This window comes from Phacochoerus africanus, chromosome 6, assembly GCF_016906955.1.
Source record: "Phacochoerus africanus isolate WHEZ1 chromosome 6, ROS_Pafr_v1, whole genome shotgun sequence".
Classification (NCBI taxonomy): domain Eukaryota; kingdom Metazoa; phylum Chordata; class Mammalia; order Artiodactyla; family Suidae; genus Phacochoerus; species Phacochoerus africanus.
This window is the reverse complement of record NC_062549.1, coordinates 319,572-335,181: the sequence shown is the minus strand read 5'-3', so window position 1 is coordinate 335,181 and position 15,610 is coordinate 319,572. Positions and strand designations below refer to the sequence as shown.

At 66.3% G+C, this 15,610-nt stretch overlaps 3 protein-coding genes across 10 annotated transcripts; 2 read left to right on the top strand and 1 right to left on the bottom strand.

Annotated features, from left to right (window-relative positions):
* The first annotated feature begins 127 nt into the window (after nt 1-127).
* GPT (glutamic--pyruvic transaminase) lies at nt 128-4,892 on the top strand. Of its 2 annotated transcripts, none has more exons than XM_047785603.1 (12): nt 128-921; nt 2,113-2,278; nt 2,414-2,503; nt 2,577-2,685; nt 2,868-3,001; nt 3,117-3,360; nt 3,490-3,569; nt 3,648-3,784; nt 3,906-4,080; nt 4,182-4,337; nt 4,434-4,546; nt 4,620-4,892. In XM_047785603.1, the coding sequence occupies exons 2-12, from the start codon at nt 2,117-2,119 to the stop codon at nt 4,708-4,710; spliced, it is 1,491 nt and encodes a 496-aa protein (XP_047641559.1). In that variant the 5' UTR covers nt 128-921; nt 2,113-2,116; the 3' UTR covers nt 4,711-4,892. The 2 variants fall into 2 exon arrangements, with proteins under 2 accessions (XP_047641559.1, XP_047641558.1); XM_047785602.1 differs by lacking the exon at nt 128-921 and adding an exon at nt 936-1,627.
* A 1,952-nt stretch (nt 4,893-6,844) lies between these two features.
* MFSD3 (major facilitator superfamily domain containing 3) lies at nt 6,845-8,993 on the top strand. Of its 2 annotated transcripts, none has more exons than XM_047785636.1 (5): nt 6,845-7,833; nt 8,160-8,307; nt 8,397-8,521; nt 8,619-8,699; nt 8,779-8,993. In XM_047785636.1, the coding sequence occupies exons 1-5, from the start codon at nt 7,152-7,154 to the stop codon at nt 8,856-8,858; spliced, it is 1,116 nt and encodes a 371-aa protein (XP_047641592.1). In that variant the 5' UTR covers nt 6,845-7,151; the 3' UTR covers nt 8,859-8,993. The 2 variants fall into 2 exon arrangements, with proteins under 2 accessions (XP_047641592.1, XP_047641591.1); XM_047785635.1 differs by having other exon boundaries at nt 6,846-7,833; nt 8,590-8,699.
* Nucleotides 8,994-9,070: 77 nt separating this feature from the next.
* On the bottom strand, nt 9,071-15,598 carry RECQL4 (RecQ like helicase 4). 6 transcript variants are annotated; one of them, XM_047785507.1, is made up of 22 exons: nt 15,361-15,597; nt 15,263-15,296; nt 15,029-15,129; nt 14,669-14,809; nt 13,522-14,310; nt 13,320-13,446; nt 13,108-13,215; nt 12,869-13,000; nt 12,688-12,780; nt 12,472-12,608; nt 12,015-12,098; nt 11,753-11,932; nt 11,500-11,679; nt 11,288-11,429; nt 10,943-11,205; nt 10,594-10,864; nt 10,390-10,519; nt 10,154-10,311; nt 9,898-10,078; nt 9,661-9,811; nt 9,423-9,531; nt 9,071-9,339 (listed from the first exon to the last, which is right to left on the bottom strand). In XM_047785507.1, exons 1-22 carry the CDS (start codon nt 15,442-15,444, stop codon nt 9,215-9,217), a joined length of 3,720 nt encoding a protein of 1,239 aa, XP_047641463.1. In that variant the 5' UTR covers nt 15,445-15,597; the 3' UTR covers nt 9,071-9,214. The 6 variants fall into 6 exon arrangements, with proteins under 6 accessions (XP_047641463.1, XP_047641460.1, XP_047641461.1 ...); XM_047785504.1 differs by having other exon boundaries at nt 11,315-11,429; nt 15,361-15,596; XM_047785505.1 differs by having other exon boundaries at nt 9,898-10,311; nt 11,315-11,429; nt 13,522-13,621; nt 13,712-14,310; nt 15,361-15,595.
* Nucleotides 15,599-15,610: the final 12 nt, after the last annotated feature.

Sequence of the window (15,610 nt, the reverse complement as noted above, 5' to 3'; positions counted from 1 at the left end):
GTCTCATCTGGGCCGCCGTCTCCATGACGGTGCTCGGCCTGGGCGCGCAGGAGGCCTGCAGGTGCATGCTGCAGCTCGCCTGGGGTGCCCGCCCCTGCGTGGGTGTGAGGCCCACGGCCACTGGGCAGGAGGCCTGGCCCTTGCTGCACCCTGCCCCCCAGCCTCCTGGAGGCCTCTTTGGAACTCCTGGCTTTCTTGAGGGAACAGGGAGCTTCGGAAGGACGCTCCTTGAGGGCCGGGGCTGGGGGTGTCTGTGCTGCAGGGGCGGGGCGGGGCTCCTGGCCTGGAAGGGAAAGGCGCTTTTCCAGGCCTCTTGGGCCAGAGCCAGAGGGGCAAAGCAGTACAAGGCCAGCGTCAGAAACCTCCCTGGCGGGGCCGGGCCCCCCCATTCCTGGCATGCAGCCCCAATCCTGAGGCCTGGCTGCCAGCTTCCGCCCCCTGGGCTGGCAAAGAAGGCCAACAGTTGGCTGCTCAGGCTGGGAGCTGACCAGGCACGCTGTCAGGATGATGGGGCCCCTTAGGGGCCTCACATTGGAGGGCTAGGAGCACTGCCGCTCATCTGACCCCGGCAGGCTACTTGGCATAGCCACCAGCGCTGGGTGGCATGGGCTCAGGTCACCTTCTCTCCACCGGACACGGGCCTGGTCAGCTGGGTGCCCGCAGGCCCGCCCTTGCCTGAGCATCAGTGGTTGGAGAGGTGTCCTCAGCAGGGCTGGGGACAGGCTACTGGTTAAATTTAGAGTGTGGGGTGGTGCCGCTGCCCAACTTCCACTTGCCATCACAGCTGCCACTTCAGTCCTGCTGCCAGGGGGCGGGCGGGGGCTGGCTCTGCCTGGGCCGGGCCCATATTAACCTGTGCTCAGGCCTGGGCGGCCTGGGGGCCTGAGGTGGAGCTGAGCAGAGCGGAGCAGGAGGTGCAAGGTGAGAGGCTGGCTGCCCAAGCTCTGGGTGTTTCCTCTCTGGCCAGCAGCAGCAACAAAGGAGCCCACTTCCCAGGCCTGACCCGCTGCCCACAGCTCAACTCAGTGGAGGGGCCGGCTCCCTGACCCTCAGCACAGAGTCAGACCCTGACGCTGGGGTAGCCACCCCTGGGCATGGCCTATCAGCTCCCTGCAGGGCTGGTGGAGGTGGGGCCCTGAGGGCTTATCAGGGCTCGCTTCCCACTCTCTCCACCAATTGGGAGCAATAGGGAAGGGGAGCTTAGGTCACCCTGTGTGTGTGTGTGTGTGTGTGTGTGTGTGTGTGTGTGTGTGGCCCCAAGGGCGGCCCCAGGCTGGCGGCATGTTTGGCGAAAGGGCAGGACAGCAGCGCAGAGCAGCTGAGGTGTCCAAGGGCCCCGCGAAGGCTCCGAGCAGCCCTGCCTCCTCCCCCAGCACCCCAGCCCCGAGACTCCAGCTCTGCAGTGCTGCTGGGGGACCAAGGACCAACCATGGGGCTCTCGCAGCCCCTGGGCCATGGTCCCCAGCGCGGGAGGGGCCAGATGGAACCCGCGTCTGATCGCCTCACTTCCCTCCCCCGACAGCCCCAGGATTCTTGACGCCTGGCTCAGTTACCTGGGAGACAGGCTGGTGGCCCAAGCAAAGATGGGGGGTCGGAGAGGGCTGGGCCTCGGCCAAGCCCTACTGGGGTAAATCTCCAGAGGCCCCAGGCCTCGTTCTCCCTTCCGGGCTCAGCCCTGCCCTACTGTGCCAAGCCCTCGGGGTGCTCAGCCCACCTCCCCTCCCCCAGGCCGTCTCTCAGGAGCTGCCGGAACCTTCCGTCTGTCCCTACCCCCCGTGTGGGTCTCCTGCTCCCCTGTCATGGGGACACTGGGCGGGCACTGGGCCTCACCCCAAGCCCCGCCCGCCTTCTCACCCACTCCCTGTGGCTCCCCGGGGGCAGGACTGTGCCCAGACGGGTGGGGCGGGGCCTGCCGGTCCCTCTCCTTCTTCAGCCTGTTCTCCGGCTCAGTGGAGCCAACAGGCTGTGGTGAGGCGGGGCCCCTCTTACTCTGACCCCTTCCCAGGCTCCCCCTTTCCCAGCCCTGGCCCACCAAGCCTGGACCCAGCTTCCCTCATCCCCACTTCCGGATCCTGCGGCCTCCTGAACCTGCTTCCTGCCCGGTCTGAGCAGGGTCATGGCCTTGAGGGCAGGTGGCCACAGCCAGGCTGCCATGAACGGGCTGAAGGAGAAGGTGCTAACGCTGGACTCCATGAACCCCTGCGTTCAGAGGGTGGAGTACGCGGTGCGCGGCCCCATCGTGCTACGCGCCCTGGAGCTGGAGCAGGAACTGCGCCAGGTATGGCCCGGGGCCCCACCACCGCCTCCAGGGGGCACCTGGGCAGCTGAGTCCCCGCCCCCAGGGCCACATGGGACAAGGGCCTTGGAGAAGTGACATGGTCCATTCTCACTGCCCACACGCCCTCCTTGCCAGGGGGTAAAGAAGCCCTTCACTGAGGTCATCCGAGCCAACATCGGGGATGCCCAGGCCATGGGGCAGAAGCCTATCACCTTCCTGCGGCAGGTGAGGCTCAGCACTGCCCTGTGCCCTCCCCTGTCTGCCCCTGTGCCCTGGCCTCAGCGCCCGCTCCTCCCAGGTCCTGGCCCTCTGCATCCACCCTGATCTCCTGAACAGTGCTGACTTCCCGGAGGATGCCAAGAGAAGAGCACAGCGCATCCTGCAGGCGTGCGGGGGCCACAGCCTGGGTGAGTGTGGGAACCAGCCCAGGCCCTGGTGATGGGCAGGGGCTGGAGAGAGGCTGTCCCAGGAGAAGGGCAGGCTGGCCCGCCCGCTGGAAGGGGCGGTCTCTTCCGCGAGGGGCCAACCTCACCCGTCAGACCCCTCACCCTCCATCCCCACCCCCGTCCTGCCCTGTTCCCTGGCCCAGGGGCCTACAGCATCAGCCCTGGCATCCAGATGATCCGCGAGGATGTGGCTCGGTACATCGAGCGGCGCGACGGAGGCATTCCCGCAGACCCCAATAACATCTTCCTGTCCACGGGGGCCAGCGACGCCATCGTGGTAGGCCGGGGCCAGCTCGGGAAGCCACCGTGGCTCCCAGGGCGCGGCGGCGCGGGGCGGGTGCAGCCCTCGGCCCCGCCAACCCCGTCCCCTCCCTCCCTCCCCCCACTCGCAGACCGTGCTCAAGTTGCTAGTGTTCGGCGAGGGTCGCACGCGCACGGGCGTGCTCATCCCCATCCCTCAGTATCCACTCTACTCCGCCGCGCTGGCCGAGCTCAACGCCGTGCAGGTGGACTACTACCTGGACGAGGAGCGCGCCTGGGCGCTCGACGTGGCCGAGCTGCGGCGCGCGCTGCGCCAGGCGCGTGACCACTGCCGTCCCCGCGCGCTCTGCGTGATCAACCCCGGCAACCCCACCGGTGCGTCCCCTCCGCCGCCCCCAGCCGCGCGGCGCCGCGCCGCGCCGGGTCAGCCTGCCCCCCATCGCCCCGCGGAGAGCAGTGCGCCCTCTCGGCTCACCCCGGACCTGTCGCGCCTCCTTGCCCCAGGGCAGGTGCAGACTCGCGAGTGCATCGAGGCCGTGATCCGCTTCGCCTATGAGGAGGGGCTCTTCCTGCTGGCCGATGAGGTGCTGGCCGGGGCGCCCTTTGGGGAGGGCATGGAGGGCAGCGGCGGGCGCCCGGGTGACGCCCGTCCGCCCGTCCAGGTGTACCAGGACAACGTGTACGCCGAGGGCTCGCAGTTCCACTCGTTCAAGAAGGTGCTCACGGAGATGGGGCCGCCGTACGCGGCGCGACAGGAGCTCGCATCCTTCCACTCGGTCTCCAAGGGCTTCATGGGCGAGTGCGTGCGGGCCGGCGGGCGGGGACTGGCGAACCTCGGCCACCGCCCGGCCCGAGGCGCCCTCGGGGCCGTTCGTTCCCTTCCTCCCGGCCCTGCCTCGACGCCCGCCCTTGCCTCGCAGGTGCGGCTTCCGCGGCGGCTACGTGGAGGTGGTGAACATGGACGCCGCGGTGCAGCAGCAGATGCAGAAGCTGAGGAGCGTGCGGCTGTGCCCGCCCACGCCGGGCCAGGTCCTGCTGGACGCGGTGCTCAGCCCGCCCGCGCCCTCAGACCCCTCCTTCGCGCAGTTCCAGGCGGTGAGTGGGCGCGGCCGAGGGGGTCAGAGTCGCGGGCACGCGAGGGCTGAGGGCGCCGAGCCCCCGGCCCGGCCTGACCAGCCCTCCCTCCACGGCCGCAGGAGAGGCGGGCGGTGCTGGCCGAGCTGGCGGCCAAGGCCAAGCTCACTGAACAGGTCTTCAACGAGGCTCCCGGCATCCACTGCAACCCGGTGCAGGGCGCCATGTACTCCTTCCCGCGCGTGCAGCTGCCCCCCCGCGCTGTGCAGCGCGCTCAGGTCTGGCGTCGGGTGGGCGGGTCCGCGGAGGGGGCGGGGTCCGCGGAGGGGGCGGGGTCCGAGGCGTCCCGCCCTGACCAGCCGCCCCGCCCCCAGGAGCTGGGCCTGGCCCCAGACATGTTCTTCTGCATGCGCCTTCTGGAGGAGACTGGCATCTGCGTGGTGCCTGGGAGCGGCTTTGGGCAGCGCGAAGGCACCTACCACTTCCGGTGAGGCTCGGCCGGTGCAGCCCCTCCCCGCGCCCCGCGGCGCCCCATTCGCTTACCTTCTTCCCCGTTTTAGGATGACCATTCTGCCCCCCATGGAAAAGTTGCGGCCCCTGCTGGAGAAGCTGAGCCAGTTCCACGCCAAGTTCACCCGCGAGTACTCCTGAGGACCCCGCTGTGGGCCCGGCCGCGCCAGCGGGCACGAACGTGGACTGACAGGGCTCAGGGCCCTGGGGGCGATCTCCGGGGCGCTCTGCGCTTGCTCCCGGGGCCTGCGGGGCTGGGCCTCTGTCTCTCGGCGGGCCCCGAATAAAGCTAAGACAGCTTGGCTGCTTGGAGGCCGTGTGCACACCCGTGTCCACCCCGCCACCTTTGTCCACTCCTGACTGCCTTTCCGCATCGTCTTCCGTGCAGGCCTGGGGACTCAGGCGGAACTGTCAAGGAGGGCTTCCAGAGGAGGTGACCTTCCTGCAGACACAGCACCTCTGCTGGCTGGGTCTCCCCCATGGTCCTCTGGTCTTGGTGCGGAGACCTGCAAACGTTGCTAAGAGAACGGAGACAAGCAAGGAGGGTGGAGGAAGGTACCAGGCGAACGGCAGCTCCTCAGGGGGACCCCGGAGTTGTTAGGGGTGAGGAGGGGACCGCAAAAAGAAACACAGGAGAAGGGTCCCAGAGTGTAAGCCTTTCCTGAGAAAGTCACAGAAAGCTGTGTCCCCTGTCCTGGCTGCAGTCCCTTGCTGTCCACCTTGTCCCTGGCAGCCTAGGGAACATGTTAAGCCATAGGGTGGACTAGGCTGCATGGGGTGAGTAGCAGGAAACGGGGGACCATGGAGTTCCCATCATGGCTCAATGGTCACAAACCTGACTAGTATCCATGAGGACGTGAGTTCAATCCCTGGCCTCGCTCAGTGGGTTAAGGATTCGGAGTTGTCCGTGAGCTGTGGCATAGGTGGCGGATGCGGCTTGGATCTGGTGTTGCTGTGGCTGTGGTGTAGGCCAGCAGCCGTAGCTCTGATTCAAACCCTAGCTGGGAACTGTTGCGGGTGCGGCCCTCAAAAGACAAGCAAATGAACAGAAAAACTCAAGGGGTCGTGAGGGCTCAAAGAGGGAGTCTTGGTTTTCCTGACTGGGCAAATGGCAGCGGTGCGCTTGTGGGACCGCAGGAGGAGCAGCAGTGCCAAGAGCAGGGACAGGAGGAAGAGCAAGCCCAGCTCCTTTGCCATGTGGTGGTCCCAGTGTGTGGTGTGCGTGACGTCCCTGTGCTAACACAGTCCGTGGCTGGGAAGCCGTGAGGGGGCAGCCCCTCCCCAGCTGGAGCACTGGAGGGCCGGTTTGCGGGAGGAGAACACCTTAGATGCTTAGGAGGAGGTGCCCTGTGGAGCGCTGGGCCGGGGGACACCTGGACAGCCAGGTGCGGGGGCGACCTTGTGTCCTTGAACCTGGAACACGGGGATGAGCAGGCCAGACACCGCCGTGGATCCCTGTCTGTGGTGGGCATTGCAGTCCCCATTTTATAGGTGAGGAAACCTGGGCCCCCCGCCTATGCAAGAAACTCAAAGTGGCCTCAGCAGGGGAAGGAGTGTGTTGGATCAAGTGCCTGTGTGTTGGTCTAGGGGGTGGGTCAGCTTCATGGAGCCACAGGCTCCGAGACAGTACTGGCCAAAGCTCCAGCTCTGCCATGCTTCACTACCTCCTCTGGTCCTCAGGCACCCCACATGGCACAGATCTGGGCAGGAACGGCTGTGTGAGACCGCTCACGCAGCTCACGTTTCCCCTCGGATGGGCCTCTCCCTCAGCCAAGGTTGGCTGGAGTCAAGCTGGCCCCACATAGGCTCTCCTGGCCTTGTCACTGGACACTAGAGGGCGATTCCGGCAGCAGCTGGCTGCATCCTGTGCTGAACTGCGGCTCAGACTTCTCCCAAGAACTTCCTCCCTTTCACCACCTTCTGCAGGCTGGGGAGGGCGCTGAAACCAGCGGGTGAGGGGTCCAACAGCAGAAGCACAAGAAGGTAGTGGCCTTAAGAGGCCAACTCCTCTGCGGGCGCCACTGAGCGACCCAGTGGACACTGCAGCCACCAGGCTCCAGGTGAGACACTAGGAGGCACTTTCTGGGTCCAGCCAGTCTTGGGACTGGATCTGTTAACGCTGCGAGGCACCTGGCTGGGCCGCGGGTTCCGAGGCTTCTCACCCTGGAAGCTGGTGCCCCTGGCGCCGAAGCTGACCCCGGCCGCCGCCAGGTTGGCCACCGGGGGCGCCCGAGGGCGGCTGGCACTCTAGCCCGCTCGCGCCCTCTATGGCCACCGCGTCTCTCCGCGGCGCCTGCGCGGCCCGGTCCCGAGCCGGGCGGCGAGCACCGCCGGGGCCGAGACTCGCGGTCCTTCCGCGTACTGACGCCCCCGAGGACCCCGGCGCGCAGGTGCCGACGCCAGCCTTAAAAAGAAAATCTTGGCCCAGCCCCAAAGCCACGCGGCCGTGGGACTCCTGACCCCGTCCTGACTGGGCCAGACCCCACGCCGAACCGCCCAGCCCCCTCTGATCCCACCGCGGCCGGGCCTGGAACCCAGCCCCAGCCACCAGAGCCTGGGCCCATGTCCCCGCTCTCCTGGCCATGCACGGGAAGCTGCTGGCGCTCGCCAGCCTCTACCTGGTGCAGGGCCTGCCCTATGGGCTGCAGTCTGGCTTGCTGCCGGTGCTGCTGCGGGCTCGCGGCCTGTCCCTGACACACGTGGGACTGGCCAAAGTGCTGTATGCACCGTGGTTGTTCAAGCTCGTGTGGGCCCCGCTGGTGGACGCTCGGGGCTCTCCGAGGGCCTGGCTGACGCTCAGCACAGCAGCTCTTGGCCTCTTGTGTGGGTTGCTGGCAGCTCTGCCTCCTGCTGAAGCTGGCCAGTCTGGGCTGCCTCTTACTGTGGCAGGGCTACTTCTGCTACTGAACTTGGCTGCAGCTGTACAGGATGTGGCCTTGGACACACTGGCGGTGCAGCTCCTGGAGCCGGCAGAGCTGGGGCCGGGCAACACGGTGCAGGTGGTGGCTTACAAGCTGGGGGCGGTGCTGGCTGGGGGTGGACTGCTGACCCTCCTGCCCACCCTCTCCTGGCCCCTGCTCTTTCTGCTCCTGGCTGCCACCTATTGGCTGGCTGCTGCCCTGGCTTGGGCTGCACCGGCCCTGCAACAGCTTCCTGCACCTCAGCCATCAGAACCCCGCCGACACACGCTGCACCTTCAGCAGCACTTGCTGGCCGTGCCTGGGACCCTGTGGATGGCAGGTTTTGTGCTCTCCTACAAGCTGGGTGAGTAGGGGCGGGCGCCTGGGGGAGCTCCAGGTGGGTCCCCGTGACTATGGGGCCCATCTGTGGGACTGCCTTCCTTCTTTCTCGAGTACGACTTGCAGGCTGGAGCCCAGTGGCCTCGCTTCTTGTCCGGCAGGTCCAGCTCCACAGCTGTTGAGCTCCAGCCACACTGCCCCCTGCCAAAGCCTCTCTGTACTCCCTGCTGACCCTGAGCTCGGCCAGTGCCCAGCCCCAGCTTCTGGCACCTGTAGCCTGAGGCAGAAGCAGGGTTGGGGAAGCACAATGGAGAGGGAAGCAGGCTGCCCCTGCTGATTTTCTCTTTGCAGGTGAGCAGGGCACCAGCAGCCTGTTCCCACTCCTCCTGTTGGACTGCGGCGTCTCTACCCCAGAGCTGGGGCTGTGGAATGGCGTGGGCGCCGTGGTCTGTTCCATTGTGGGCTCATCTCTGGGTGGCGCCCTGCTGGCCAGGCACCGGTGCGTCCCCCTCAGCTTGCCCTGCCTGCCACCCCACCCCCACCCCCCCTTCCCCACCCCCCCTGACCTACCCAGTCTCCCCACCCCAGGCAGCCACTGCCCCTGTTGAGGTCACTGCTTCGGTTCCGTCTTGGGGGCCTGGCCTGCCAGACTGTCTTGGTTTTTCATCTGGATGCCCCTGGGGCCAGGTTGGGCCCTGGCACAGTCCTGAGAGGTGAGAGGTTGTCCATGGTGGGGGGGGGAGCCTAGAATCCTGAGCCCTGCTGACCTCAGCACCCCCAGGGGCAGCCTTGCTGAGCCTGTGTCTGCAGCACTTCCTGGGAGGCCTGGTCACAACCACCACCTTCACCCTGATGATGCGCTGCAGCCAGTTGGCACCCAGTGCCCTGCAGGTGAGGGTACGTGGCTGGGACGTTCAGGCCGCGGGACTGGAGTCCAAGCAGGTCCTGACTGATCTCCACAAATCTCCAGGCCACACACTACAGCCTCCTGGCCACTCTGGAGCTGCTGGGGAAGCTGCTGGTGGGTGCGCTGGCCGGAGCCCTGGCTGACAGCCTGGGGCTGCGCTTCTGCTTCTCCCTCTTCCTCGCTCTCTCAGCCACACCCGTGCTGTGCCTAGGCCTTGCACCCAGCACGCTGGCCTGAGCCGGGGGGCTGGCCTTGTCAATAAAGCGGAGTGGACCCGAGGCCTGTGTCTGGACTGAGATGTGCTTGGTTGTCCTCAGACTGTGGGGTTGTCCCCACTGGAAGGAAGGTCCCTAAAAGAGACGTGAGCATCTTTTATTCTGCTTTAAGGCCTCCTTGCCCCCGCGCCCCGGTGGTAGGCTTTGTCCAGAGGGGCTACACAGTGTTCTGGCCGCCGATGCCTCATCTCTGCTGTGCTGACACGGTCCCCCCAGCAGGCCACTCAGCGGCCCCACAGCAGGATCTCCTCTGTGGCCAGGTGCATCAGGGTGTGGAAGTTCAGGTGCAGGTATTTTCTCCAGAAGCGCCGGTCCCGCCCGTACACCTGGGCTGGATAGCGGGGACTCCCTGCGGTGGGACAGAGATGTGGCCCTGGGGACTCTGGCTGCCAGCCCCTGCCTTTCTCCAGGCCGTGCCTCCCAGGTCCTCACCAATGCCGTGGAAGACGCGGGCCACAGCCCTGCCTGAGAACTGCTGCTCAGGCCACGAGGACAGCAGGTGGCGGATGTCCCGTCGGATCTGAGCCTCCCAGTCCTGGAGCTGCCCGTGGGGGACACGTCAGGCTTGCCGCGGCACAGGGCAGGGAGTGAGTGTGTACCCGTGTGCGCACAGTGCACGCACGCTCATGCCTGCCACGGCCTGACCTTCCCTGGAGATCCTGGCACTCACCGTGGCCTGGCCTGGCTCGGGGCCCTGCTGGTCCATGCCCTCTGGACCTGCTTCCTCTTCCTCAAAGTAGCGGCGGAGCAGCGCCTTGAGCCTGCCACTGCGTTCCTCATCGGGCTGCTCCAGGCACGGCCCACAGCTGGGGAAGGCCACGCTGGGGTGGCATAGGCCAGTTAGGTCTGCCCACCTGGGGGTGGGTGGGGTGGCCCAGGCCCCGGCCCCGCCCGCCTCCTCCAGCACCTGTGAAAAGCCCAGTAGGTGTGGTGCAGGCGGGCCAGGGCTTCTCGCTCTCGGGCCTGCACGCGTCCGTGTAGGAAGTCACAGATCTGATCCTTCTCCTGGGTGGTGAGGTCCCCGGGGGAGCGCAGGTGGAAGGCTAGCACCTGGAAATCCACTAGCACCCCCGTGCCCCGAGGCAGACCTGCCAGACAAGGTGTTAGACATGGGCAGGTGGGCGGGCAAGCCCACCGCAAGCAGGGCTGGGGGACAGGCGCACCTGTCCTGGGCTCTGGGTCCCACTGCAGCTGCCGGAGGGCCCGCCGCACGGGGGCCAGCTCCCAGCCCATGGAGTCTGCCAGCTCCACCACATTGAACTCCACAGAAGCTGTGTTCTCAGGGCTCTGCTGGGCTAAGCACGCAGCCAGGGGAGGACACCTGAGCCAAGGAAGGGGGCGTGTGATCGGAAGCCTGGTCCTTGGTCCCTGTCCCCAGCCCAGGGGGAAGTGTGGTCACCTGCGGGCCAGGGCCTGGAGCTGGGTGGGGCCCCCAGGGCAGCGCAGGTGGCAGCGGGCATAGGTGGGTTCCAGCAGCTTCAGCCAGCGCTGTGGGTGCAGCTCCAGGTAGCAGAGCAGGGTCTCAATGGCTAGGGGCAGAGCAGGGCTCAGGGGACGTGGGGACATGGGGACGCCCCGGCCACACACGGCCCCTGTTTCTCACCCTCCTCAGGCACATCCAGGGCCTGCACCATTGGCTGCACTGGGAGTGCCCGCTCGTGGCCCGGGCACCGGGCTGTGAGCTCCACGTGGGGGTGGTCGGCATCCCGGGGGACTGTGGCCGCCGAGCTCTCCTGGCTCTCGCCTGGCTCAGGCACCAGGGGCTGCTGAGCGTGGCCGCAAGCAGGGAACACGTGCTGCACCAGCTTCTTCACGGCGAGGAAGTCGATGGCGTCGGCGTGCACATGTCTGCGCAGCTCCCACAGGTCCTCGGCCTGCAGCAGAGCAGCCACCGTGAACGAGGGGCTGCAGTGGGGGGGGGCGCTGGGCAGCTCCAGCGGGTGGGTGCTCACCTGGGGCCTCAGGAAGAGGTGGCAGTGTGCGGGCTGCCCGTCGCGCCCAGCCCGGCCCACAGCCTGCACGTAGCTCTCGAAGCTTGGGGGCAGCCCCAGATGAAGCACGGCCCGCACGTCTGGCCGGTCCAGCCCCATCCCGAAGGCAACCGTGGCCACCACCACCCGTAGCCGGCCCTCCATGAAGGCCCGCTGTACCCGCCGCCGCTCCCGGCTGCACATGCCTGCATGGTAGGCTTCGGCCACGGCCTCTGGGGCCCAGCCTGCAGGGAGAGGCACAGATGGTCAGGTGGGGAGCGTGCCTGCAGCGGTCTTGTGGGGCACAGCCCTGCCCCCCACCCCAACCTCCGGGTCCCAGGGCCCGGGTCTCACGCAAGCAGGTGCGCAGCAGGGCTGCGACACGCTCGGTGTCCTCTCGCCTGTTGCAGTAGATGATGACAGAGTCCAGGGCACAGAAACGGTCACTCTGCAGCAGTGTCACCAGAGCCTGCGAGAGAGCGCGGTCCGTCTCTGTAGCCAGGCGGCAGGACCTTGGCTGGGCCCCTGCACCCACTTACCTGGTCTGGGTCCCTGTCCGTGGACACAGAGAGGTGCAGGTTGGCAGGGATGGTGCCTTGCCCCCTGAGGACAGACTCTTCAGCCACACCCAGGTGCTGAGCCACGTCGAGGGCAGTGCTGCGTGTGGCCGTGGCCGTGAGACCCAGGAAGCAGCTGACACCCACGCGTTCCCGTAACACCTGCGTGGAGGCGGGGGGTGAGGACAACCACCCCACCTTCCCTGGCCCACTCACCGGTCCCCTCAAGGCTTACCTTGCAGACTCGCAGGTAGCAGGGCCGGAAGTTGTGAGACCACTGAGAGAGGCAGTGGGCCTCATCGATGCAGGCGAAAGCAACCGGGGGCAGCTGGGTGAGGAAGGCAAGCCCCGCGGCTCCTGCCCCAGCCAGCGCCTCTGGCGACAGCATCAGCACTTGTACCTGGGCTGATCGAGCCTGAGGGAGGCAAGGTCAGGAGTATGCACAGGGCCTCCAGCGGACTGCTCCCTCTGCCCATCTGGCCCTCGGGCCCCCTTACCTTCTGCAGGGCAGAGTCCCGCTGCTTCTTCGACATCCCTGAGTGGATGCAGGCCGCCTTCAGGCCTGGGGGCAGGCCAGACACCTGCAGATACAGGAGCATGATGCCACCCACCCTGGCCCTTCCCCACACAACTCTTAGGATGGTTTGGCCTGCCAACCACCGCTCTCTCAACTTCGGGCCCTCTGAGGAGAAGAAACCTAGATCCTGGGTCCCACGACTGAGGGTTCAGAGCCACCTGCGGGCCTGACGCAGGAGCACCAGGAATAGACAGGTAGTGGGGGGGTGTCATTCCCCCAGTGCCGTTCCTCCTGTGGGGGGGCCTGGGGCTGTGAACAGCCAGGCTCTCTGCAGCGCTGGGTGGGGCAGAGCAAGAACCAACAGCCCAAGTAGGTTGGCGGAGCGGTGGCTACCCATTCTCACCTTCTGCATGTGCCCAGGGGCCCTGTCCACCCACCTGGTCATCCATGAGTGACATGAGGGGAGAGATGACCAACGTGAGGCAAGGGCTTCTCTGGGAGTAGAGCAGCGCAGGGAGCTGGTAGCACAGAGACTTGCCAGCCCCTGTGGGCAGCACCAGCAGTGTTGACATACCTGGATGTTTCTGAGGGTCAACAGTGCCCCCCTGTGGCCGGCCTTGGTCCCACCACAGCCCCCTGCCAACCAAACTGACCAGACAAGATCCGCATGACCACGTGCTCCTGTCCAGGGTTGAAGGCTTGGTGGCCCAGCTGCTCCAGGGCCTGGAACACCTCGGCTGGGGTGTCTGCAGGCACAGGTGTCAGGCGGTATGGCCCCGAGACGCCCCCCCCCTCCCCTCAGTAAAGGCACTGGGATAGTAGGCGGCTACTCACCTGCCACCTGCCCTGACGGTCCCAGCGGGTAGAGTGGGGGCACAGGAGGAGGCGGTGGACAGGGCGCCTTGGGCACAGACGACTGCATGGGCACTGGCAGCTCAGGCCCTGCAGGCTCTGTGTCTTCCTCACCTGCCAAGAGCAGACAGGACAGGGTAGCACAAAAGCTCCAGGCTGGTCTGGGCTCATCCCGGCAAGGAGGCCACTTGCTCCAACCTCTTGTCCGCTCCTTCACGCACCAGGGAGTTGGCAGCAGGTGGTGCCCGTTCTCTGGGGTACTTCCTCTAACATGGGCAGAGTCCCTGTGTCATCCTCATCCTTGCCACCCTCCTTCTGAGGGGCAGGCTCTGGACCAGAGATAGGGAGTTAGTAGGGCTTTTTGCTGGAGACAGAACGGCCTCCCCTTCCAAGCAGTGTGGGTTCAAGCAACCACCCAAGGCAGAGGCCTCACCTGGTTGAGGGCACTGGGATGCCCAGTGACCGAGCTGCCCACACCGGAAGCAGGAATCCTTGGCTGTGGCCCTGGGCTGACTGCCCCCAAAAGACTCTCCTTTCTTCTGCCACTTCTGCTTCCACACCTGGCAGGGACACAAGAGAGTCACAAACCGAGAAGCAGGATGACTGAGAGGGAACACCTGGCACCACCTCCTTACCTGCCTGCGGAGGAGCCTGCTACGTGGGGCCAGGCCCCGCACATAACGCTTCTGCTTCATGTTGAGCCGCACATAGTTCCCCCTGTCCTGGACGGCGGGTCTAGAAGAGATGCACAGGCAGGCTGTGCGCGATGCCCGCTCGCCTTGACTCAACGGAAGGCAACCCCGCTTGGGGCCAGAGCAGGGATACCTGGAGGTGGTGGGGTTGCTGAGAGGCTGTGCCCGCACAGGCTCCTCTAGACAATCTTCTGTGTGCCCTGCAGCCGCAGCGCCCTCAGGTGGGGGTCCTCCTTGGTTACCATCCTGCTGGGGCTGTGCAGGGCTCCCCTGCAGCTCCCAACTCAGTCTCTGCTTCTTGCCTTGACTGTTACCAGGCTGGGGACTGCCTGCACTGACACCAGCTGCTTGTGGGGCTGGAACCTCCGGGCTTAGTAAAGGTACCCTGGGGCCAGTGCTGGGACTGAGCACACACGGAACACCTGAACTCAGCTGTGACTCCTCTGCATCCCCGCCAGGCCCGCAGGCCCTGGGGACCCCCGGAAAATCTGGGGTTCCACTGTGACACCGGTGCAGCCAGCCAGGGTCTAGGGAGCTCAGCCGCAAGCTCAGGGATGCCCTCAGCTCCTGGAGCCGGCCTGACCTCAGCTGGGGCCTGGGAAGCTGGGAGGGCACCTTGCCGACTTCTTCTGGAGAAATGAGGGCAGCCGCTGTGCCTGGAGACCCTGGGGAGGACTTCTTGGAGAAGGGTGTTCGTTCAAGCCGAGGTACTCGGCCCAGGGCTGGCCTGGTCTGGGAGGGAGACAGGCAAGCAGGAGCTCAGGCCCTTGGGCTGCCGAAGCCTGAAACCTGCTGGAGTCTCCACCATAACACTTGGGTGAGAACAAGACTGACAGGTGAAGAAAGGAAGCTGAGAAAAGGCTGCCCTGAACTCTTCCGAGGAGTGGTGCCCTGGTTAACGCTGGAGTTGTGTGTGTGCATGTGCAAGCTGATGAGCTTGTGTGGAGGAGTTCACAAGGACGGGTACCTGGTGATCTGCCCTGGGGCAACAAGCAGCTCTGGAGATAGGTTCGATGTACTGCCTGCCCAACCTCCCCCCCCCCTTTTTTTAACTCAAAAAATTTTTTCCTGCCCAACCCTCGCTCCTCACCTGCAGGCTGTCCTTTAGGTTGGCCTTAAGCCTCTTCCCATAGTCCTGCACAGATCCCTGAGGGCTCAGCCTTGAGGTAGAATGGGGAGTGTGGGTCGCAGCCCGATTCAGGTGGGGCCCCCAGCAGCTGGGCTCCAGCGTCTGCAGGATGAGACAGTACTGACCTAAACTACGGAAAAACCGGCGTGGGGGCCAGAGGTGTCTCCAGCCACCTCCCGCACACCCGCGCCCTGAGACCTGGGGGGGGGGGGCAGGCCTTGCTCCACCCTCCCCCCCAGGTTCTGTGTCCTGGGCAACGACTCCTCGTGGCACCGGCGTAAAGGGAGCTGAACGAGAGGTTCAGATGTCGAGCCCGGGTACCTCTTCGGCCGTCGCGGAAAGCGAACGCCCCAAGCTGTTAGGCCTGACGTCGCCGGCCTGGCCCAGGGTCTCCTTCAGGGCGCGGTACTCCCGGTAGAGCGCTGAGGGCGGGGTCAGGGGAGTCGGTGTTCAGGAGTCAAGACTCCGGCGGGGGTGCGGGCCGCTCGTTCACCCACCAGCCCCGCCCCGCCCGCGTCCCCAGGGGCTCCCTCCGCCCTGCGCCCGCGCGCTCACCGCGGGTCTCCTCTGGCGCCGCCTCCACGTCCTCCTGTAAAGGGATCGCGTTAGTCTGAGGCGGCACCCTCAGCTCCCCGCCCAAGGGTAGCCCGCACCTGGCCCGGCCGCCGCCCGCGCTGCCGCCGAAACGCGCGCTCCCAGGCCTGCAGACGCTCGCGTATATCCCGCAGCCGCTCCATGGCAGCCCCGCTTCCCGCGCCCAGCGAATCTCCCGCCGGGAGGGCGACGCCGGCCGCCAGCCAATGGGGGCGCTCGGCGGGGTCGGAGGCGGGGCGGCGCGGCGGCCGCCGGGCCGGTGCAGCCTATCCGCGGAGCTCTGGTGCGGCAGCCAATGGGCGGGCAAAT

What these genes read in the sequence shown, in the direction of transcription:
- GPT (XM_047785602.1), top strand. Translation starts at nt 1,455, where the DNA reads ATGGTCCCCAGCGCGGGAGGGGCCAGATGGAACCCGCGTCTGATCGCC. An exon ending in GTGCGGGGGCCACAGCCTGG is followed by an intron (nt 2,686 to 2,867) that starts GTGAGTGTGGGA and finishes TCCCTGGCCCAG; the next exon opens with GGGCCTACAGCATCAGCCCT. An exon ending in CCTTCGCGCAGTTCCAGGCG is followed by an intron (nt 4,081 to 4,181) that starts GTGAGTGGGCGC and finishes CCACGGCCGCAG; the next exon opens with GAGAGGCGGGCGGTGCTGGC.
- MFSD3 (XM_047785635.1), top strand. Translation starts at nt 7,152, where the DNA reads ATGCACGGGAAGCTGCTGGCGCTCGCCAGCCTCTACCTGGTGCAGGGC. An exon ending in GCCCTGCTGGCCAGGCACCG is followed by an intron (nt 8,308 to 8,396) that starts GTGCGTCCCCCT and finishes TCCCCACCCCAG; the next exon opens with GCAGCCACTGCCCCTGTTGA. An exon ending in CCCTGGCACAGTCCTGAGAG is followed by an intron (nt 8,522 to 8,589) that starts GTGAGAGGTTGT and finishes CAGCACCCCCAG; the next exon opens with GGGCAGCCTTGCTGAGCCTG.
- RECQL4 (XM_047785502.1), bottom strand. Translation starts at nt 15,444, where the DNA reads ATGGAGCGGCTGCGGGATATACGCGAGCGTCTGCAGGCCTGGGAGCGC. An exon ending in ACCGTCAGGGCAGGTGGCAG is followed by an intron (nt 12,781 to 12,868) that starts GTGAGTAGCCGC and finishes CTGTGCCTGCAG; the next exon opens with ACACCCCAGCCGAGGTGTTC. An exon ending in GGGACTCTGCCCTGCAGAAG is followed by an intron (nt 11,933 to 12,014) that starts GTAAGGGGGCCC and finishes TGCCTCCCTCAG; the next exon opens with GCTCGATCAGCCCAGGTACA.